We start from the raw sequence: 15,961 nt of genomic DNA, 5'->3' as shown, positions 1-15,961 counted from the left end.
GCTCCGGCGATCCCCGCAGCAAAGAAAAAGAGCCTGCCTTGCATTTCTTCAGTGACAAATTTTCTCGGTTTCTGCGGGCGGGTTATCGTTATCGCACCCCGCGCCACTAGAAGCCTCGATTGGCACGGTCTTGTTGGGTGTTTCAGGCTACTTTACAGTGCGTCTGATACGTGACATGCCCCCATTGTGTCTCTCATCTCGCCATCGCTAGTCTCAAAGGGGCAATTTCTTGGTTGAATGCCCTTGACCTTGAGCCTCCGCTCTCTCCTCGAAACTACACCAAAATCTTCGTCCCCTACTCTTGGTGGGCAGCTGAGCTTCTTCAACTCTAACTCGAGAGATCTGCATCAACTTCTCCCCCTCGGTTGTCTTTTTCTTTACAGCTGCGTCTCAAGACGCACAGCGTCCTGTCGCCCTTTTTCTTGATATTACTATCAGGGTCGTGATAAACAAAGCAATCCCTAGGAACAAAGGCGAAGCTGCTAGGCGTCTCAGTAAGAAACCAGGTGAGTAGACTTGAGTTGACTTGAGCTTTGCAGTGTGGCCCCACGGTGTTGCACATCCCTGTATCGGAGGGGCACATTCGCTTCTCGCCCACTGCCATCCCATACGACGACGGACGGATACTCTATCCCACTATACAAGAGTCCACCGCTGGTCTCTCGTTTCTCATCTCTCCCCTCTCCCAGGCTCCTTCACCATTGTCATCTCTATTTTGTCCTGGCTAAAGGTTTGCGCATTGCTAACCGTTGACGAGTAGGAGCCGTGGAGCTTAGCTCATGTGAAAGTCGTTCACAAAGTTTCCATCTCGCTTCTGCGCCCCTCTTCTCTACATCCGCCTTCTGCGACGTTCAGAGACGTTGTCAACACCACCGCAGCCATGTCCTCCTGGGAACCCGCCCCCGATTCGCTGCAGCAGCTCGCTGCTTGCCTCAAAGACTCCCTCAGTGGTTTCGACAAGAGTGCTCAGAAGCAGGCTGACTTGGTAAGACTTTGCTTGCCCATCGCAATGCATGCGCCGCCCCTCAGCTAATCATCCTTTGCAGATGCTTCAACAAGCCAAGAACTCCCCAGACATCAACAACTATCTCGCATATCTCTTCTCAAGCTCCTCACCTCCCAATGGCCTTCAATTTTCGGAGCAAGATTTCCACCTCGTGCGCTCCGCCGCTGGCATCATGCTCAAGAATAATGTTCGAAGCGAATGGAAGAGCATCCCCGAGTCCAACCTCCAGCTCATCAAGCTCGCGGTCCCCATGTGCCTGCAAGACAAGAACTCCCAGATCCGCAACTTTGCTGGAAACATTGCTACCGAAATTGTCCGCCGTGGAGGCTTGCTCAGCTGGCCGGAGCTACTTCCCCAGCTCCTCGACTTGGTCGGTAACACATCCGGTCAAACTTCGAATGAGGCGCAAGAGGGTGCTATGTCTGCTCTGGCCAAGATCTGCGAGGACAACTTCCGTCAGTTGACCAAGGAGGTTAATGGCCAGCGGCCCCTCAACTATGTTCTTCCCCATTTCATCGCGGCCACCAAGAGCCCTCTGCCCAAGGTCAGGGCTGGTGCGCTTACTGCCATCAACGTCTTCACACCTCGAGAATCACAGGCCATGCTTAACTCCATCGATGACCTCCTCCAGCATCTGTTTGTTCTGGCCAGCGATGACAATGTTGATGTTCGACGACAAGTGTGCCGTGCCTTTGTTCACCTAGTTGAGACGCGACCCGACAAGCTCCAGCCGCACATTAGTGGCCTCGTCGACTATATAATATCCCAGCAGAAAGGCGACGATGAGGACTTGGCCTGTGAAGCGGCCGAATTCTGGCTCGCCGTGGGAGAACATGACAATTTGTGGAGGGCATTGGAGCCGTACATCAATAAGATTATTCCTGTCCTCCTCGAGTGCATGGTTTACAGTGGAGAGGACATTGCCCTCCTTGGAGGTGCTTCAGATGACGAGGAGGAGGAGGATCGTGAAGAGGATATCCGCCCTGCATTTGCCAAGAAGGCTCTTGCACGAAAGGCCAACGGTGAGGTCAGCGAGTCCGCAGATCAAGCCCAGAATGGAAACGGCTTCGAGAAGCTCAGTGGAATGGACGACGATACCGAGGAGGGAGAAATCGATGACTACGATGACGGTGACGACGCCAACCCTGACGAGCGATGGACCATCCGCAAGTGCTCCGCCGCCGCTCTCGATGTTTTCGCCCGCGACTTCCAATCTCCTGTTTTCGAGGCTATCTTCCCCTATTTGTCACAGCATCTGAAGCACGAAGAGTGGCCTCAGCGAGAAGCCGCTGTTCTCGCCTTGGGTGCCGTTGCTGATGGATGCATGGACGTTGTTGTCCCTCACTTGCCTGAGCTTGTGCCTTACCTCATCTCTCTTCTCGAGGACTCGGAGCCTGTTGTGAGACAGATCACCTGTTGGACCCTTGGTCGATATTCGTCATGGGCTGCCAATCTGGAGGATACAGACAAGGATCAGTTCTTCCTCCCTTTGATGGACGGTATTCTCCGCCACATGTTGGATAAGAACAAGAAAGTACAAGAAGCTGCTGCATCGGCATTCGCCAACCTCGAGGAGAAGGCAGGTAAGATCCTTGAACCTTACTGTGGCCCCATTATCCAGCAATTTGTCCATTGCTTTGCCAAGTACAAGGATCGCAACATGTACATTCTTTACGACTGTGTACAGACACTGGCGGAGCATATTGGACCTGCCATGGCCGCACCAGAGCTGTCTGGCAAGCTGATGCCTGCCTTGATCGACCGATACAACCGTGTATCGGATCAGTCACGGGAGCTGTTCCCTCTGCTAGAGTGCCTCTCTTATGTGGCGATGGCACTCGGTGATGCGTTCGCTCCCTATGCTGAGCCTATCTTCCTTCGATGCGTCAATATCATTCACGTCAATCTTGAGCAGACTTTGGCCGCTGCTGGCAACCCCATAATTGACCAACCTGACAAGGATTTCCTGGTAACAAGTCTGGATCTTCTTAGTGCCATCGTTCAAGCTCTCAACGATGACAAGTCGGCTGCATTGGTCAAGAGCTCCCAACAGTCCTTCTTTGAGCTCCTCAGCTTCTGTATGGAGGACCCCAGTGACGAAGTTCGACAATCTGCCTATGCACTGTTGGGAGATTGCGCTAGATACGTCTATCCTCTACTACAGCCCTACCTTGCTACAATTATCCCCATCCTGCTGAAGCAGCTTGATATGGACAGCGTCCTCGATGAGGATATGGACAGTGGGTTTGGCGTCGTTAACAATGCCTGCTGGTCAGTTGGTGAAATTTCAATGCAACACAAGGAGCACATGGGCCCATGGGTTCAAGAGCTTCTCCAACGGTTTGTTGAGATTATGACCAACCCTCGTGTTCCTAAAGCGCTGAACGAAAATGCTGCCATGGCTTTGGGACGCCTCGGCCTCGAGAACTCGGAACAGCTTGGACCTCATCTTTCAACTTTTGCAGAGGAATGGATCAGCATCATGAACGAGGTCGATGCAACTGAAGAGAAGGCGACAGCTTTCAAGGGATTTTCTATGATCGTGGGACGAAACCCTCAGGCCATGGAGAAGGAGTTGCTCAACTATTTTACGGCCATTGCCCGTTATCGTGATATTGACTTGAAGAGCCCTGTCAGGCAGGAGTTGCATGATGTCTTCCAAAAGGTCAGTGCCTATTGCATTGCAGTTGTTTCTTTATCACACAAGCTAACGTTTCTCAGGTCATCGATATCTACAAACAAATAATTCCCGAGTTTAGCAACTTTGTTGGCCAGATGCAGCAACGAGACCGACAAAATTTGGAGTCGCATTACACTCTGTAGTATGGGATGGCGACTGATCTCGGCCTTTTTATTTCTTGAAGGAATGACTCAAGGGTGACAGTGGAAGTGGTTCGTCGTTATTACATAGTTATAGATAGCACTTGTTCTTTTATCGCAGTAGATAGCATGGTACGGATTGCATGGCGAAGTTCAAGGGGGTTTATGAAAAGTCTTGGAGCCATTTTGATTGATGTTGAATGATGGTATGAACTGACGAGGGTCGCAATGCGACATTGGGAGGAGGACGAGATACCTGATGGAAGCTGGAACTGGGAAATGGGACTGGGAGAATGGCAACATGTTATGCCACAAGTAGATAGAAGTACTCGGATTCATGGGAGGAGTTGATGGGCATTTATGGGGTCCGAGTTAGATAGATAGGCTACTTTATTATGCTGCTGCAAGCTGGAGCAATGTCACTGAAGCGTGGAAGATCACCAGATGGATGATAGTATTACTGTGGTAGCTGAACACCAGAGTTATTTCGTCATCGTCTTGTCACATTGTAGCATGAGAAACCCAATCGAATTTCGAGCCGTAATGATAGATGCATCTATTAAGCTAGAGCACTTACAACTTATTCGCAACTTGCGAATGCCTACAAAGAAAATCGGTGATGCTGTAGGGTAGCCATCGCCAATCACGACCAACAAGGAGAGAAACATTTCGGTATCAGTTCCATGCTACAGCATAAGAAACGTTGCATCGTCTCTCATTTCAAACATATGAGCACCGCCCTGCATTGATTAATGAGTCACAAGAACTGCTTGTCGAGGCCGTGGGCAGCAAAGACCAAGTACTGACTCTGTAGCCGTCCCATTTGCAGCAAAGGCCATGCAAACAACGACATTTCTCCTCTAGGCAAATTACAAAAGAGTCATTTACAATATAGCTCTCGTTAGTGAATGGGTCGGGCTCTAACATTGGCCTTCAGCGTCTGTCTATGCGGTGATAGTACTGGTGTAACCAGCAGTGACAAGTTGGACACTCACAATTTGCCAAGACCGCGGAGTCTCCATCGATGCCATAACATAATGCCCAATGCCCTTTGACTCGCGTAGCCACTTAGTAATGGTCATCCCTTGAACCCCTGAAGTTGTCGTGAGGAGGCAGTTGACTGCCGGGTTTTCGCATGTATGCATTAACACTAGGAAAACGGAAGATCGCCCCTGTTCTAGTTTCCGCTTTCAGACTTGGAGTTTCTGGAAACCAGCTCTTGCAAGACTTGATTCGATAAAAAGGTGTTGGGAGAGGTGCTTTGACATTCCCAAACCTAACCCAGGAACTCGCTAGCTACGCGAGTCGGTACTAAGAGCCGAACAGTTTGGACGATCTTTTAGTCTGCCAGTCTTTCAATAGTCTCTAGATATGTAATAGTCTCCGTATAGACGAAATACTTGCCCTACCGGGCAAGCACACAGACGTTGCGAATACGCTGGGGAAATTGAAGCTCAATAGCGGAGACAAAAGGCCCAAACTCTTGGCTGCATCAGTCAGAAGAAACCAACGGTGTACCAAGGATAACTAGACTGAAGCTAGACAGTCATGAACTTGGAAACTGATCTGTTGAGTGATAACAATTCTACAATGAATCAACTTGTGTGTCAATCGAACTCCAGCCATGACTCGCGTAGCGTGCATAACACCAACGACCTGAAATTGGTGAGATGCTCGCGAAAGACGTCTACACGTCGGCGAACCTTTGACTGATGACAGTCAGCGACAGGAGGAGGTAAAGAAACACCAACGGTGAAGTCACCACGCGGGTCTCATCATCACAAGTGCATCGTAACATACACTATCGAAAAGCCACCCCGTATGCCCTTTCGATTCATGGCCGCAGGGAGGTGCAAGGAGATGCAGGCCATTGCAGGGAGAGCAAAGTCTCTCGGTCAAAGAACAGGTGGTTGGTCTTTTGCATCGACTTGGACATGTAGAAGCTAAATTTATCCTGGTGGCTTGTTTTCTTCCGGCAAGCTTCTGTAGCTGAGATGCATCGACCCGTCTGGACACAGAATATAGCCGTCACCGCTGGCTTCGGGAACTATCCGTATGATTCCGTCCAGTGATATCGTCGTACTGATATGGTATGGGTAATGGAGACAACATATGCTCGGCAACCGGAGCAGGCTCACCGGACCCTGCATGGTCCACGGTCCATGGTCCACGGTTAAGGCCAAGGTCCTTGTGAGGCTCGCGACGTCCAATAATCAGAGCCAGAGTTTAACGACTCGCTCAACGTCATTGCTGATTACTGGCGTGTCAGTAGACAAATGTGCCATAAATCATCAGGCAGGGGCGTACAAGAAGACCCAAGTCTTGTCATTCTGTTCTGGTCTATTATGGCCAGGCCTGGCATAACTGTACTGCTTCTCTCCAAGCCAAGCCGAGCCAAGCCATAACAGGAGAGTAACTGGGAGGACGACTCACCCAGTGAAACCACCACTAGAGGCTCTGGTGCTGCTGTTCTGCTGTGCCGTTTAAGCTTTGGCACTAGATGCGTCGGTCTTGATTGGAAAAACTGTCCACACCGTGTCATAGTCCCCTGCCCGTGTCACCATTAATAGCTCAGCCTCGCACTAATACCCCTGTCTTATGCATGGCATGGTCCGCCCCGGGGATCCATTTTCCCCATTCTGACGCCCTTTTTGAACAAAGAACCCTGTCAGTTTGTTCCCTAGCCTATTCGGCAACCCTGTCCGACGCTGTGAGCCATGGCCTGGTCTAGAACAAAGGCATTTTTGGACATCATCATTTCAACATTCGAGTGGCTGGGTCATCAACAGGCAAAAGTTGACTCGTGGGAAACAAGGAAAAGGACCCTGTGAGGCTGTTGGTGACATGTTCTCCACGGTCCGGGCTTTTGAGAAGAGCCCGCAGCTCCGACTCTGGCAATAAAACCCAACCAAGCCCAAGCTGTTGTGGGCCATCTCCAGCGCCCGAATGGGCTTCTGGCTACAACAGTAACATTCGCGCAATCAGTCGTTGCCGATGAAACTTGGCCCATGGCCTTGGGTTTAGCCCCTTGCCAGTGGCAGAGATTGAAGGACTGGAATAAAACATTTCTCATCGGAACCTCCTGGTCAGGCGCCGTCGTGTGCCATGTGGTCTCGAGCCCGCACCATTAGCTTCGCCCTGATATGATGGCCTCAGTAGCCGAGTCAGCAATAAGATCTCCAAATGATACGTTACTGTTAGCCGTCAAAAGACCCTGAGGCCCAGCCATCTATGTCATTCTTGTTTGACCCTGCGTCCATATTCTGCCACAGGCGTTGCATCCTTTTCACGGCTTTGATCCCGCGGCGCGGGTTTGCCGGCGCCCCTTCACAGATTCGCATACCTAGCTTGCTCAAGGGATCAGCCTCTTTCAACTTCGTCCCTTTCGTCTATTGGCGCGCAAGTGAGCTACCCCATAGATAACCTTCAAGTGTTGTGCACTGTTGATGTTCATCACCATACAATCTGATACAAACCATACATGTTGATGTCCAAGGATTTCTCCGTTTCACTACTCCGTATAGGGCCGGTCTTTTCCGACTTCAAACTGTGATCTGCAGTCTAAAGTTTTGGCTATTCAACTTTGGAGGGGCATCAGATCATCGGGAGCCAGAAGTCGGGACTTTGAGTCAACTTTTCTGTCACTAGTACTCTGTAGTTGGGTCATACACAGGTAGTTGTGAAAATGGCCCACGCCCTTGTCGCGGGGCTCACGTTGTTGTATCATTCTCAAGTTAGCAGGTCAGGCTAGGAAGCAGCTTCAATGGGGTAGGTCATGGGACAACCTAAGAAGTGATGCTGATCTGCGATACTTACTGCCCGAGAGGGCCTCAACAGCATCGGCTTTCAGTGATCGTCTAGTCTGAGCATATTGAACGCGCAATCGGATCTGAAGCATACAAATTCGAGGTTACGAATCCGAGTTCCCGCGTATCACGCCGGAGACTTCAGACTGTGATACCAGAGTCAATGTGTCACAGGCTCAAAGTGCGATCAGCCCAAACCGCTGTTCAAAGCACTGGGTTATTGGTAGACAGACTATGGTAATTGCGAGACCGATGACCATGTCTCGGGTGTGTTTCCCCTATCTCCATCATCAAAGCAAGAGCTGAGAACATACCAACCATTTGTTGGAAGTGCTAACTCGAACAAAACATAGACATTAGAATAGATTTCACTTCTTGGGAGTGTGAGAATGAAAAGTGGGTTTGACAGCAAAAGACTGCGGTTGTCAACGGCCGCTCATGTCTCTCTCCATAGGAGAGGACGGGGAACGACATTCTATTATTATCGTGCGGCATATCTTGCGGCACGAGCCTTGTGGCCATGCCTCAACAAATCAGAAGCATGCTTGAGCTCATGGCTGCTGTTACGACAGGCAGTGGACTTGTAAACGAACCAGCTGCCGAGGATAAGATTATCTTTGGCTCGTAGCAAGGGCCAATCTCTAACTCTGATCAGGGGAGTATCGGCAACGGGGTGAGATGTCTGAGCCGTTGCAATGCCCAGTCTTTGAGATGTTGATCAAATCTGAACGCCCGAAGCTGTCACATTCTCGCAGACCTGCGGATCCGGGTGGGGACTGTTGGCATTGACCCAATATTTGTCCCGTTGAGGTAAATCGAGAGTGCCGCGGCTCCGACAGGGTCGTGACGGTACAAATTTCCGTGAGCTGGCTACGAGCTGAGGCAAAAGGCCTTGATTTTGAAATATGTATGTGCAGTATTGGCCTTGCTCAAATTCATATGAATCTTGTGCCCGACGCTATTGACGGTCTTTTAGGTGAAGTTGTGAAGTGATAACAACCGTGGATCTTTCCTCTTGCCTCTGTACTGATAAAGTAACTAGGCCGGGCGTGGATCCCAAAGGGATCGTCGGTCTGCATGCATCTCGATCTTCCGTGCCTCCCAGCTATACGGAACATGCTTCATTAGCGCATTTTTAAAGAGGCTAAAAGGGTGGTGCGATGCACAAAGGTTCAGCTTTCAGGAACACCAAGCTCTCCACGCTGATCACCTCACCGCTTTCGCTGTCTATTTCTCGCGGTGCAGCCTTAGCTGGAATGTTTGAGACAGTTAGAAATCTCGCATCGGTCTTCTCAAATCGCCCTGCAGCTTGCTATAACGGGATATGAGGTCATTCCGTGCGCTAGGGACAAAAGTTGTGGTGAGTCAGTTGTGATTGCTTAAGAATCCTTGTTCGCCTATCTCACCCCCAATCAACTGCATTTCCTTGGGATAGCAAACACAAGTGGCATCCTTCGTTCCACGGCGGACAATGGGTGACAGATCTGAAACCTACAGCTGGAATGGCACAAAACAGCGTATACCTATGTTTCTTGTCGAGTCAGACCTGATCTATTTCGAGAAGCGACCAGCCTTCCCTTCAAACTTCAGCCAGACCAGATTCGGTAATGGCATCGCGGCCAGAGGACGATGAGAGGCAAACGCCTATGATGATCTTGAGTGTTGAGTGACAGGGGATAGCCTGTGAAGGACTGGAGCAACGGCCAAGACCAGGGCGCACCATGAGATTGTTGATCCCTCCTTGTCGTGAACGTGTCCAGGAGCGGCCATTGCTGACATAGTATGGTAACTAATAATGAGGCTAGTTTGATGGTTTGGAGCGGAAAGTGGTTCAGTCGATGCTTGATGGACTTTTCGAAATGCCCTGTTATTCATGGGTCGAGTTTGCCAGGGGAAATCCCATTTTGGGACACGAGGTTTGTGTTTTTGGCCAAACAGAAGCTCCAACGACCTTCATATTTGAGCCAGATCTGAACCAGGGGCAGGGGACCCTGGTGTACCCTGACCTCTTAGTCTGTGGAGCTACTGTAGGTTGCCTACCTCAAAATCTTTAGTTATGGTCCTCAACAACATTATGGTACACTGGAAACACAAAGCTGATGCAGAATGAGGGACTCACAAGAAACGAGTTCCGTAGTCACAATTTTATGATATCTGTGGCATGTTAGGTAACGAGGTAAAACACCACTTGTACTAGATCTTCCATCTCGGGAGACGATATGCGGCTTAGCATGTTGTTCCACGGACGCTATTATATAAAAGAGGCCACACTGAACCCCGCCAGCAGGGCAAGAAAGTCGTCGGAACGACAGGGTCATTGTGGAAGAGGGGATATCCCTAAGACGGAGAATGAAGGATTAATCACTCGGTCCATGACCTCATAGCGCTCTGCTAGCCCTAAAATCTGGGGACAACCACGGATGAAAACTAGTGGTTTATTTCAAGTCGCCATTGAAACTGTCGTCTGGTTGAATTGCGCAGCCAATGGTAGATTGCGCTTGTAAGACTTTCGGCCGAGATGGGGACTGGTGGACAGATTTGCAATTCATCGGCCGAAGTCAGTAAGGGCCTCTGTTTCAGCTGTGGAACCTAATGGCGGAGGACCAGGACTAGAAGAAGAAGAAGGGAGCTGATCATCAGCTGGAACCGGTGTCCGATCAAGAAAGATGCGTACGGGTAGAGTGACCTTCAGCCTCGTCAAGGAAAGGTAACGGTACTCTGTCCAGAGAATATACAGTTTTCAACTTGTTCCACCGCTCGGGGCGGGGCTTGAGTTCCCCGAATTCAGGTGGGGGAGTGGTGTGGTTTGCTCTCAGAACAAAGATAGTAGCTTGGCGGAACTTCCTAGACCATTGACAAACAATATTCGGATTTCTGTACACAACCGCGGCCTGATAACAGAGGACCAAAACCGGAGCAAATACTGCTTAGGGTGCTTGCTTGCTTGGGACTGAAGCTGAGCCCGAGCGTGAGGTATGTGTGACTTCGGGAGTAGCAATGTCGGACGAAGCCAATCGTGGCGTGGCTTGAAAGTTGATGCCAGGACCTGTCGATCATTGTATTGCTGTAAGTACAATATTCTGCATGGCGTCTGCGATGCTTTGTTTTGGCCCATGCTCAATTTGGGACAAAGTCTCGGGGTCTTGTCTGTTTTGATTGATGTCGAAGAGTTGCTCCCCTGATGATCTGATACGCTGATCTGATGTGTTCATGAACTTTTTGAAGGGTGAAAGAGGGGTGAGCTAAGTGGCTGGAAGAAAAGTGAAATGATGCATATTTCTGTTGGTGATGATGATGCGACGACACTGCTCCAAGAGAAGAGGGGAAGGTGGTGGTGGTGGGCAACCTCCCCGAGGCATCCTGAAGATTGGTACCACTTGTTGTCTCTTTTTTATCGCCAGAGCTGTGGAAGGTGCATGGATCGATTAGGTTGTCATAGTAAAAGTCGCTCCTGCACAAGCAATTGCCGTAATTGTACTTGTTGGACATGCCAATGGCAATGGCTTTTCGGTGAATGTAAGTGTGAATGTTTATAAGTGGTACAATCTCATGTAAATCGCATATCCCCCACCAGCCCAGTCAGTGCCTAGATGAGCTGACCGCTAGGCCCCTCTATGCACATGAACTAAAGGGCCTCAAATCTAAAATGGCTTTCGGTCAGATCCAAAGCATAAATGGCGTAGATTATCTGCTGCGCGACTGGATATCTAACAGTTTTTGTGAGCTGTGGACTGTGACTGTGGCCGTGACCGTGAACGTGACCATGAGACATTGCCTCTGTTCAATGTCTCAATTCAAATTCTTCCGCGGTGCCATTCCGCAGTGCAACTCTGGAGTGGGTTACCAGGCTAGACGTCGATTGCTTCTAGAAGCCCCTTGGCCGAGGGCGGCCTAAAAACTACCGAACAGATATGGTCTCCATTTAACCTTTCCCTTTTGTCTCATAAACAACTCATAGTGAGGCGCCCGCACGAAACTCAATCTTGTGCAACACTCAGCTGCAAGCCAAAGGACTTTTCAAGTGATTTTCAGCTAGATAGACACATGCAAGTCATGCATTGATGAGTTGTTGACCATATTCGAGACCAGGGATGCCAATGACAAGCAACCAAATGACATAACTACTGCATGAGAAGAGAGATCCAAGGTTGGTCGTCAAATTAACCACTATTAGACGGTGAGAAAGTCTCTTGTGACTGACGGTGGGTGAGACTGTGATGCTTTCTTTCAAACCCGTCATGATTACCGAGGCACATGTTGATGATCGATCATACAAGTCGTTGCCCCATGAAACACTGCCGCGAACTTCCTATTCCGCAGTTTAGAAAGGGTTAGCATTGATCAATCTGAAGCACGAGTGGACCCTTTGCAAGGAATTGCCAACAAGGGGAACAACGACCGAATCTTGGGAGGTTGCTTTGAAGAGAAAACCCTTGAACCATGCACCTGGTAGTTTTTTAAACCAAAGTTCTTACCCACGCTAAGTTCCCAGCATCTTGGTGCTCTATTTTGGTAGGGAGTTCATCCTCGCTAACCTGCGATATGTCATTGTCCTTATCTCTTTAAGCGGCACAAGGCTACAACAGGTCACTCGACCCACTTGACCCCATGTAAGAAGTTTACAAAGGATTTATTAGAGGCAGCTCTGAAAAGTCTGTTATTTCTCTGTAACTTATCTACCTTGATTAAAGTGTAACTTCCTTGGGCTGGCTTGTACTAACTGATTTACTTATTGTGATTGGCCTGACCCCCTTGTCGTGACCGCATTGTAGCCTTGTGCCGCTCAAAGAGATAGCATTGCAGACCACGCGGGACGTTTCCCGATTAGGCAATTTTTGCTTGTCATATTCTATCCATTTTCTCTGTCTGTCATCAGTGGAGGTTCCGCTGGAGTCCCTGAGACCAGTCTCACAATCTTGGTGTTTTACTAGACACCTGAGGGACGATCTGGTGATTTACCAAGTGGATAATACTCTTGGGTGTTGGCATTTGTCATTTCATGTTCGGCCAAGTTTGACTTTCTGTCATCTGAAGTTTGAGTTCCATCATCTGGTAAATTCCAGACTTTTCCTTTTACAAAGGTCAAGGGCAAGCTACTAGCCTTACAAGGTCGGTTCTCACTTCCTATTCGTGCACTTAGCTTGTCAGATGTCTATGTAACCGTGAATCGCCTCTGATTCGCACGCAATACGTGACTTAAACGTGGTTACTACGGTAGTCTTCTTTTGGAAGACACCCAGGCATCATGTGATCAGTCATCTTCTCCCTTGAATCTTCTCGCTGTTCACCCTGTCCTTGTCCCGCGCAGGGGTTGTGGCATAGTCGAGAGGTTGACGGACAAGGGGCCGATGCTAAAAGACTGTCGTTCTCAAACTATCGTCAAGTCCCGAACTTGAACTACAAAAGCACCACTTGGTCATGAAGCGGATACTACGCTGCCCACAGAGCCGGAGAAATACTTCCTTGACAAAAACAGGGACCAGGCGATGAATGAAAGTTGGGGCTAGAACGACTGGTCATGGTAATAGGGCCATACTCAAGATAAGTAAACCCGTCATATAATCGGGCGATATACTACCCCGAGTTGCCGCTTCTGTATCCATTACTGTGAAAGAAGTTTCAGAGCATTGATACTATGGCTAGAAATAGCTTCATTGTGCGGTCAGGAAAGATTAATTTCTCCAGTTATACAAAGCTTTGGTCGCACTCGGAATCTTGAGCTTAAACTTTGGTCGTTATCCTTGCGGCGCAAGATTCCACCGTGAATTTGCGATACGTTTCTCGACAGCCTGTGAAAGGCCCAAGCCTGTGGAAGCCCGAATACGCCGACACCCTGGACAACACACGATCTACAGCATACCCGAAGTAATCCCGCCCAGGAGCGTTGGGAGCGGGAGGATCATGTCTATCAATAACCATGCCATGTCATACCGTAACTTTCCAGCTCGTCTGCGACAAAAGTATGTGTGATAGAAGAATGTGCTTGGGTGACAAAAATAATGAGCATGAGAGATGATGACGGAGAGTTGTGTAAGACGGCGTCAAGATAGGCCTAGCCAGACTGACTGCGCCTACAATTGCTACTGCTACTGCTACTGCTACTGCTACCGCAACATTGAGATCCTTACCTACATGGCGGTACGCAGAACACTGACCAACGACGTCATGGTCTTATGTTTTCCAGCTCCGAAAGGCGCAGAGACGAGATACTCGACTCGTAGGAGCGGCCCGTGGCTCTGTCTCAGTTGCAAGTTGAGATACCTGGGGCGACACGAGCCAAAGATTTGGAAACTGACGAACAAACAAATAACGAAGCGAAGCCACTGTGAAAGCATTCGTGCGGCGTTTATCTTACGGTGGGCCGTAAGTAACGTTCCAGTGTTACTCATCTACAACCATACTGTGTCCGGTTAGACTGTCACTTTTTATAGATATTCTCCATATTCTGATCTCGAGCCTCAGGGTAAAATGTGCCGTTTCTGGAGCCATGTCGCCACTGAGATGGCGCTTGTAATGCAATGCAAGGCAATTTGTTCAACCCCAGCCTGGCCGTTACCTTACTCTGAACAGGGCCTTGGATGTTTTGGGCTGGATTGGATTGGATTTGGATTTGAGATGGCTCGGTTCTCGCAGGGACCCAATATCAAAGCTTCAACTACCGGCGGCCCCGGCTTGTCCGTCTCTGGTCTATGATGCCGACGCCCCGTCCGTCGTCTACCACCACCTGAGAGCCCGCCCGCCATCCCAATCCCAATGTTGTTTCGCCCTGTCGTAAACGCACGAGCCAATCAGCGACTCGAGTCTGGCACAGAATGAGCGAATGGAAACCAAATCCGCTACTTGAGCCAAGTTGAGCCGTAGACCGGGGTCCACGGGCACCGTAGCCCAGCCCAGCCCAGCCTAACTTTCATACAGTAAGGTAGTTACCAGTCCAGTGCACTGAGCAAGCCAACATCTCTCTCTCTGTAGGGAAACTCAGTGGTTGAACCTCTAAACGACTAAAATTCCCCCTGTGTCTTAAGGGAGAAAACAACCTACGCCGGGCACGGACATGTAAAGTTATTTTTACTTTGTCACCTAGTGTTTTTGTCACCCTTCCTTCCCCTCATTCGACTTTCAGTTTAGTCACCACTTACCTGTGAACTCCTTGGCGATACGTCGAGACAGGGCTTCTCTCGTTTCTACTTCTTTCTTCTTCTTTTGTCTCTCTCAAGAAGTCTCAGCTTCTTTTCCGGACACCGCGGAAAAGCGGAGGACGGACACTAGTCTCAACGATCTAAGACAATGGAGCTCTCCCTAACCCCTTGACCCTGGGCCATGTGCGTCATGCCCTCTGCGTGCAAGGTTGTATCTCGGCCTCGGGGAGCAAGAAAACTTCTGACCTTGACAAAGGGTATGAAAATAAACCCATCAAATAAGCACCCTCAGCTCGTGATAACTTACCTATAGCTTTTTGTCACCTAGGGTCGAGGTCCTCAGTTTTCTTGTTTCCCCTAGCTCGGCCGCCATTTTTGTGACTGAGGATGACAGAAAATTTAGGACCAAAGTCCCAGGTGACAAAAACTATCAAACTGTATCTGGATAAACTGGAGAGCCTATGTGGTCGGCTTATTTTCTTCCTCTGGTGGAAAAGCGTCGGGTCTTCTGACACCCGACCGTGCTGTGATGAATGTCTGATGTTTGCTACAACTGGATGACAAAACAACCAACCTGTTGAGAGTCAAAAACTTTGAGTAACTGGGCGCTGCGGTACACCACTCTGTAGGTGCCACCGTCCGCTACTATCTCTTGTTGTTACTATACCTCAGGTACTCGCATTCGGTTGCTGTATTTGTGATTAATTATTAATGCTTCATTGCTATTATTTGCCCATTCTGGGCTGGACTGGGTTTCTACCCGCCACCACCATGTCGGCCAGACTCAACCTCATGATTTCAGGAACATTCCGCCCATGTAAGAAAGGGAAGCATTGCATTGCAGTACCATCTCGGCGGTCGTGTAGAACCATGGGACGAGCACAAGCCAGCAAGGTCGCCCGGCCACCAATGAACCATCTCCAATCGCCTGCTCCCCAAAATAGCACAGCAGAAGCACCTGGTATGGATCGATGTTATCTTCAGGTATGGAACTGACCCCTAGCCTGAGCATCTCCAATTGCTGCTTCAGCACCCCTACATACTCCGCAGTCCTCCCGCTTAGAAGGTTACCTCTGCTCCCTGACCAATCCTTATGGTACCTTGAGCCCCTCTGATCTGGCATGGAAGGGATGTGTTACTAAGGTTGATGGTCTGTGACCGACGCTTTCTTTAGAGAACCCGCAAACAGATGA

General features: G+C 49.5%; 3 protein-coding genes across 4 annotated transcripts; all 3 read left to right on the top strand.

The window, feature by feature from the left end:
• Positions 1 to 171: 171 nt before the first annotated feature.
• On the top strand, positions 172 to 4,373 carry FOIG_06614 (uncharacterized protein). 2 transcript variants are annotated; one of them, XM_031205734.1, is made up of 4 exons: positions 172 to 506; positions 761 to 985; positions 1,047 to 3,671; positions 3,728 to 4,364. In XM_031205734.1, the coding sequence occupies exons 2-4, from the start codon at positions 881 to 883 to the stop codon at positions 3,827 to 3,829; spliced, it is 2,832 nt and encodes a 943-aa protein (XP_031064458.1). In that variant the 5' UTR covers positions 172 to 506; positions 761 to 880; the 3' UTR covers positions 3,830 to 4,364. The 2 variants fall into 2 exon arrangements, with proteins under 2 accessions (XP_031064458.1, XP_031064459.1); XM_031205735.1 differs by lacking the exon at positions 172 to 506 and having other exon boundaries at positions 548 to 985; positions 3,728 to 4,373.
• A 3,779-nt stretch (positions 4,374 to 8,152) lies between these two features.
• FOIG_06613 (uncharacterized protein) lies at positions 8,153 to 8,309 on the top strand (the record flags this gene model as incomplete). The annotated part of the gene is made up of 2 exons (XM_031205733.1): positions 8,153 to 8,256; positions 8,288 to 8,309. The coding sequence occupies 2 exons, from the start codon at positions 8,153 to 8,155 to the stop codon at positions 8,307 to 8,309; spliced, it is 126 nt and encodes a 41-aa protein (XP_031064457.1).
• A 7,230-nt stretch (positions 8,310 to 15,539) lies between these two features.
• Positions 15,540 to 15,926, top strand: FOIG_06612 (uncharacterized protein; the record flags this gene model as incomplete). The annotated part of the gene is made up of 2 exons (XM_031205732.1): positions 15,540 to 15,752; positions 15,819 to 15,926. 2 exons carry the CDS (start codon positions 15,540 to 15,542, stop codon positions 15,924 to 15,926), a joined length of 321 nt encoding a protein of 106 aa, XP_031064456.1.
• Positions 15,927 to 15,961: the final 35 nt, after the last annotated feature.

This window comes from Fusarium odoratissimum (genome assembly GCF_000260195.1).
Source record: "Fusarium odoratissimum NRRL 54006 unplaced genomic scaffold supercont1.9, whole genome shotgun sequence".
Classification (NCBI taxonomy): domain Eukaryota; kingdom Fungi; phylum Ascomycota; class Sordariomycetes; order Hypocreales; family Nectriaceae; genus Fusarium; species Fusarium odoratissimum.
The sequence above is the reverse complement of the archived record's forward strand: the minus strand, read 5'-3'. Positions and strand labels throughout refer to the sequence as shown.

Bases quoted from the DNA above. Each gene is read 5' to 3' on its own strand.
- FOIG_06614 (XM_031205735.1), top strand. From the start codon at position 881: ATGTCCTCCTGGGAACCCGCCCCCGATTCGCTGCAGCAGCTCGCTGCT. The intron at 986-1,046 runs GTAAGACTTTGC...CATCCTTTGCAG, and splicing joins CTCAGAAGCAGGCTGACTTG to ATGCTTCAACAAGCCAAGAA. The intron at 3,672-3,727 runs GTCAGTGCCTAT...AACGTTTCTCAG, and splicing joins TGCATGATGTCTTCCAAAAG to GTCATCGATATCTACAAACA.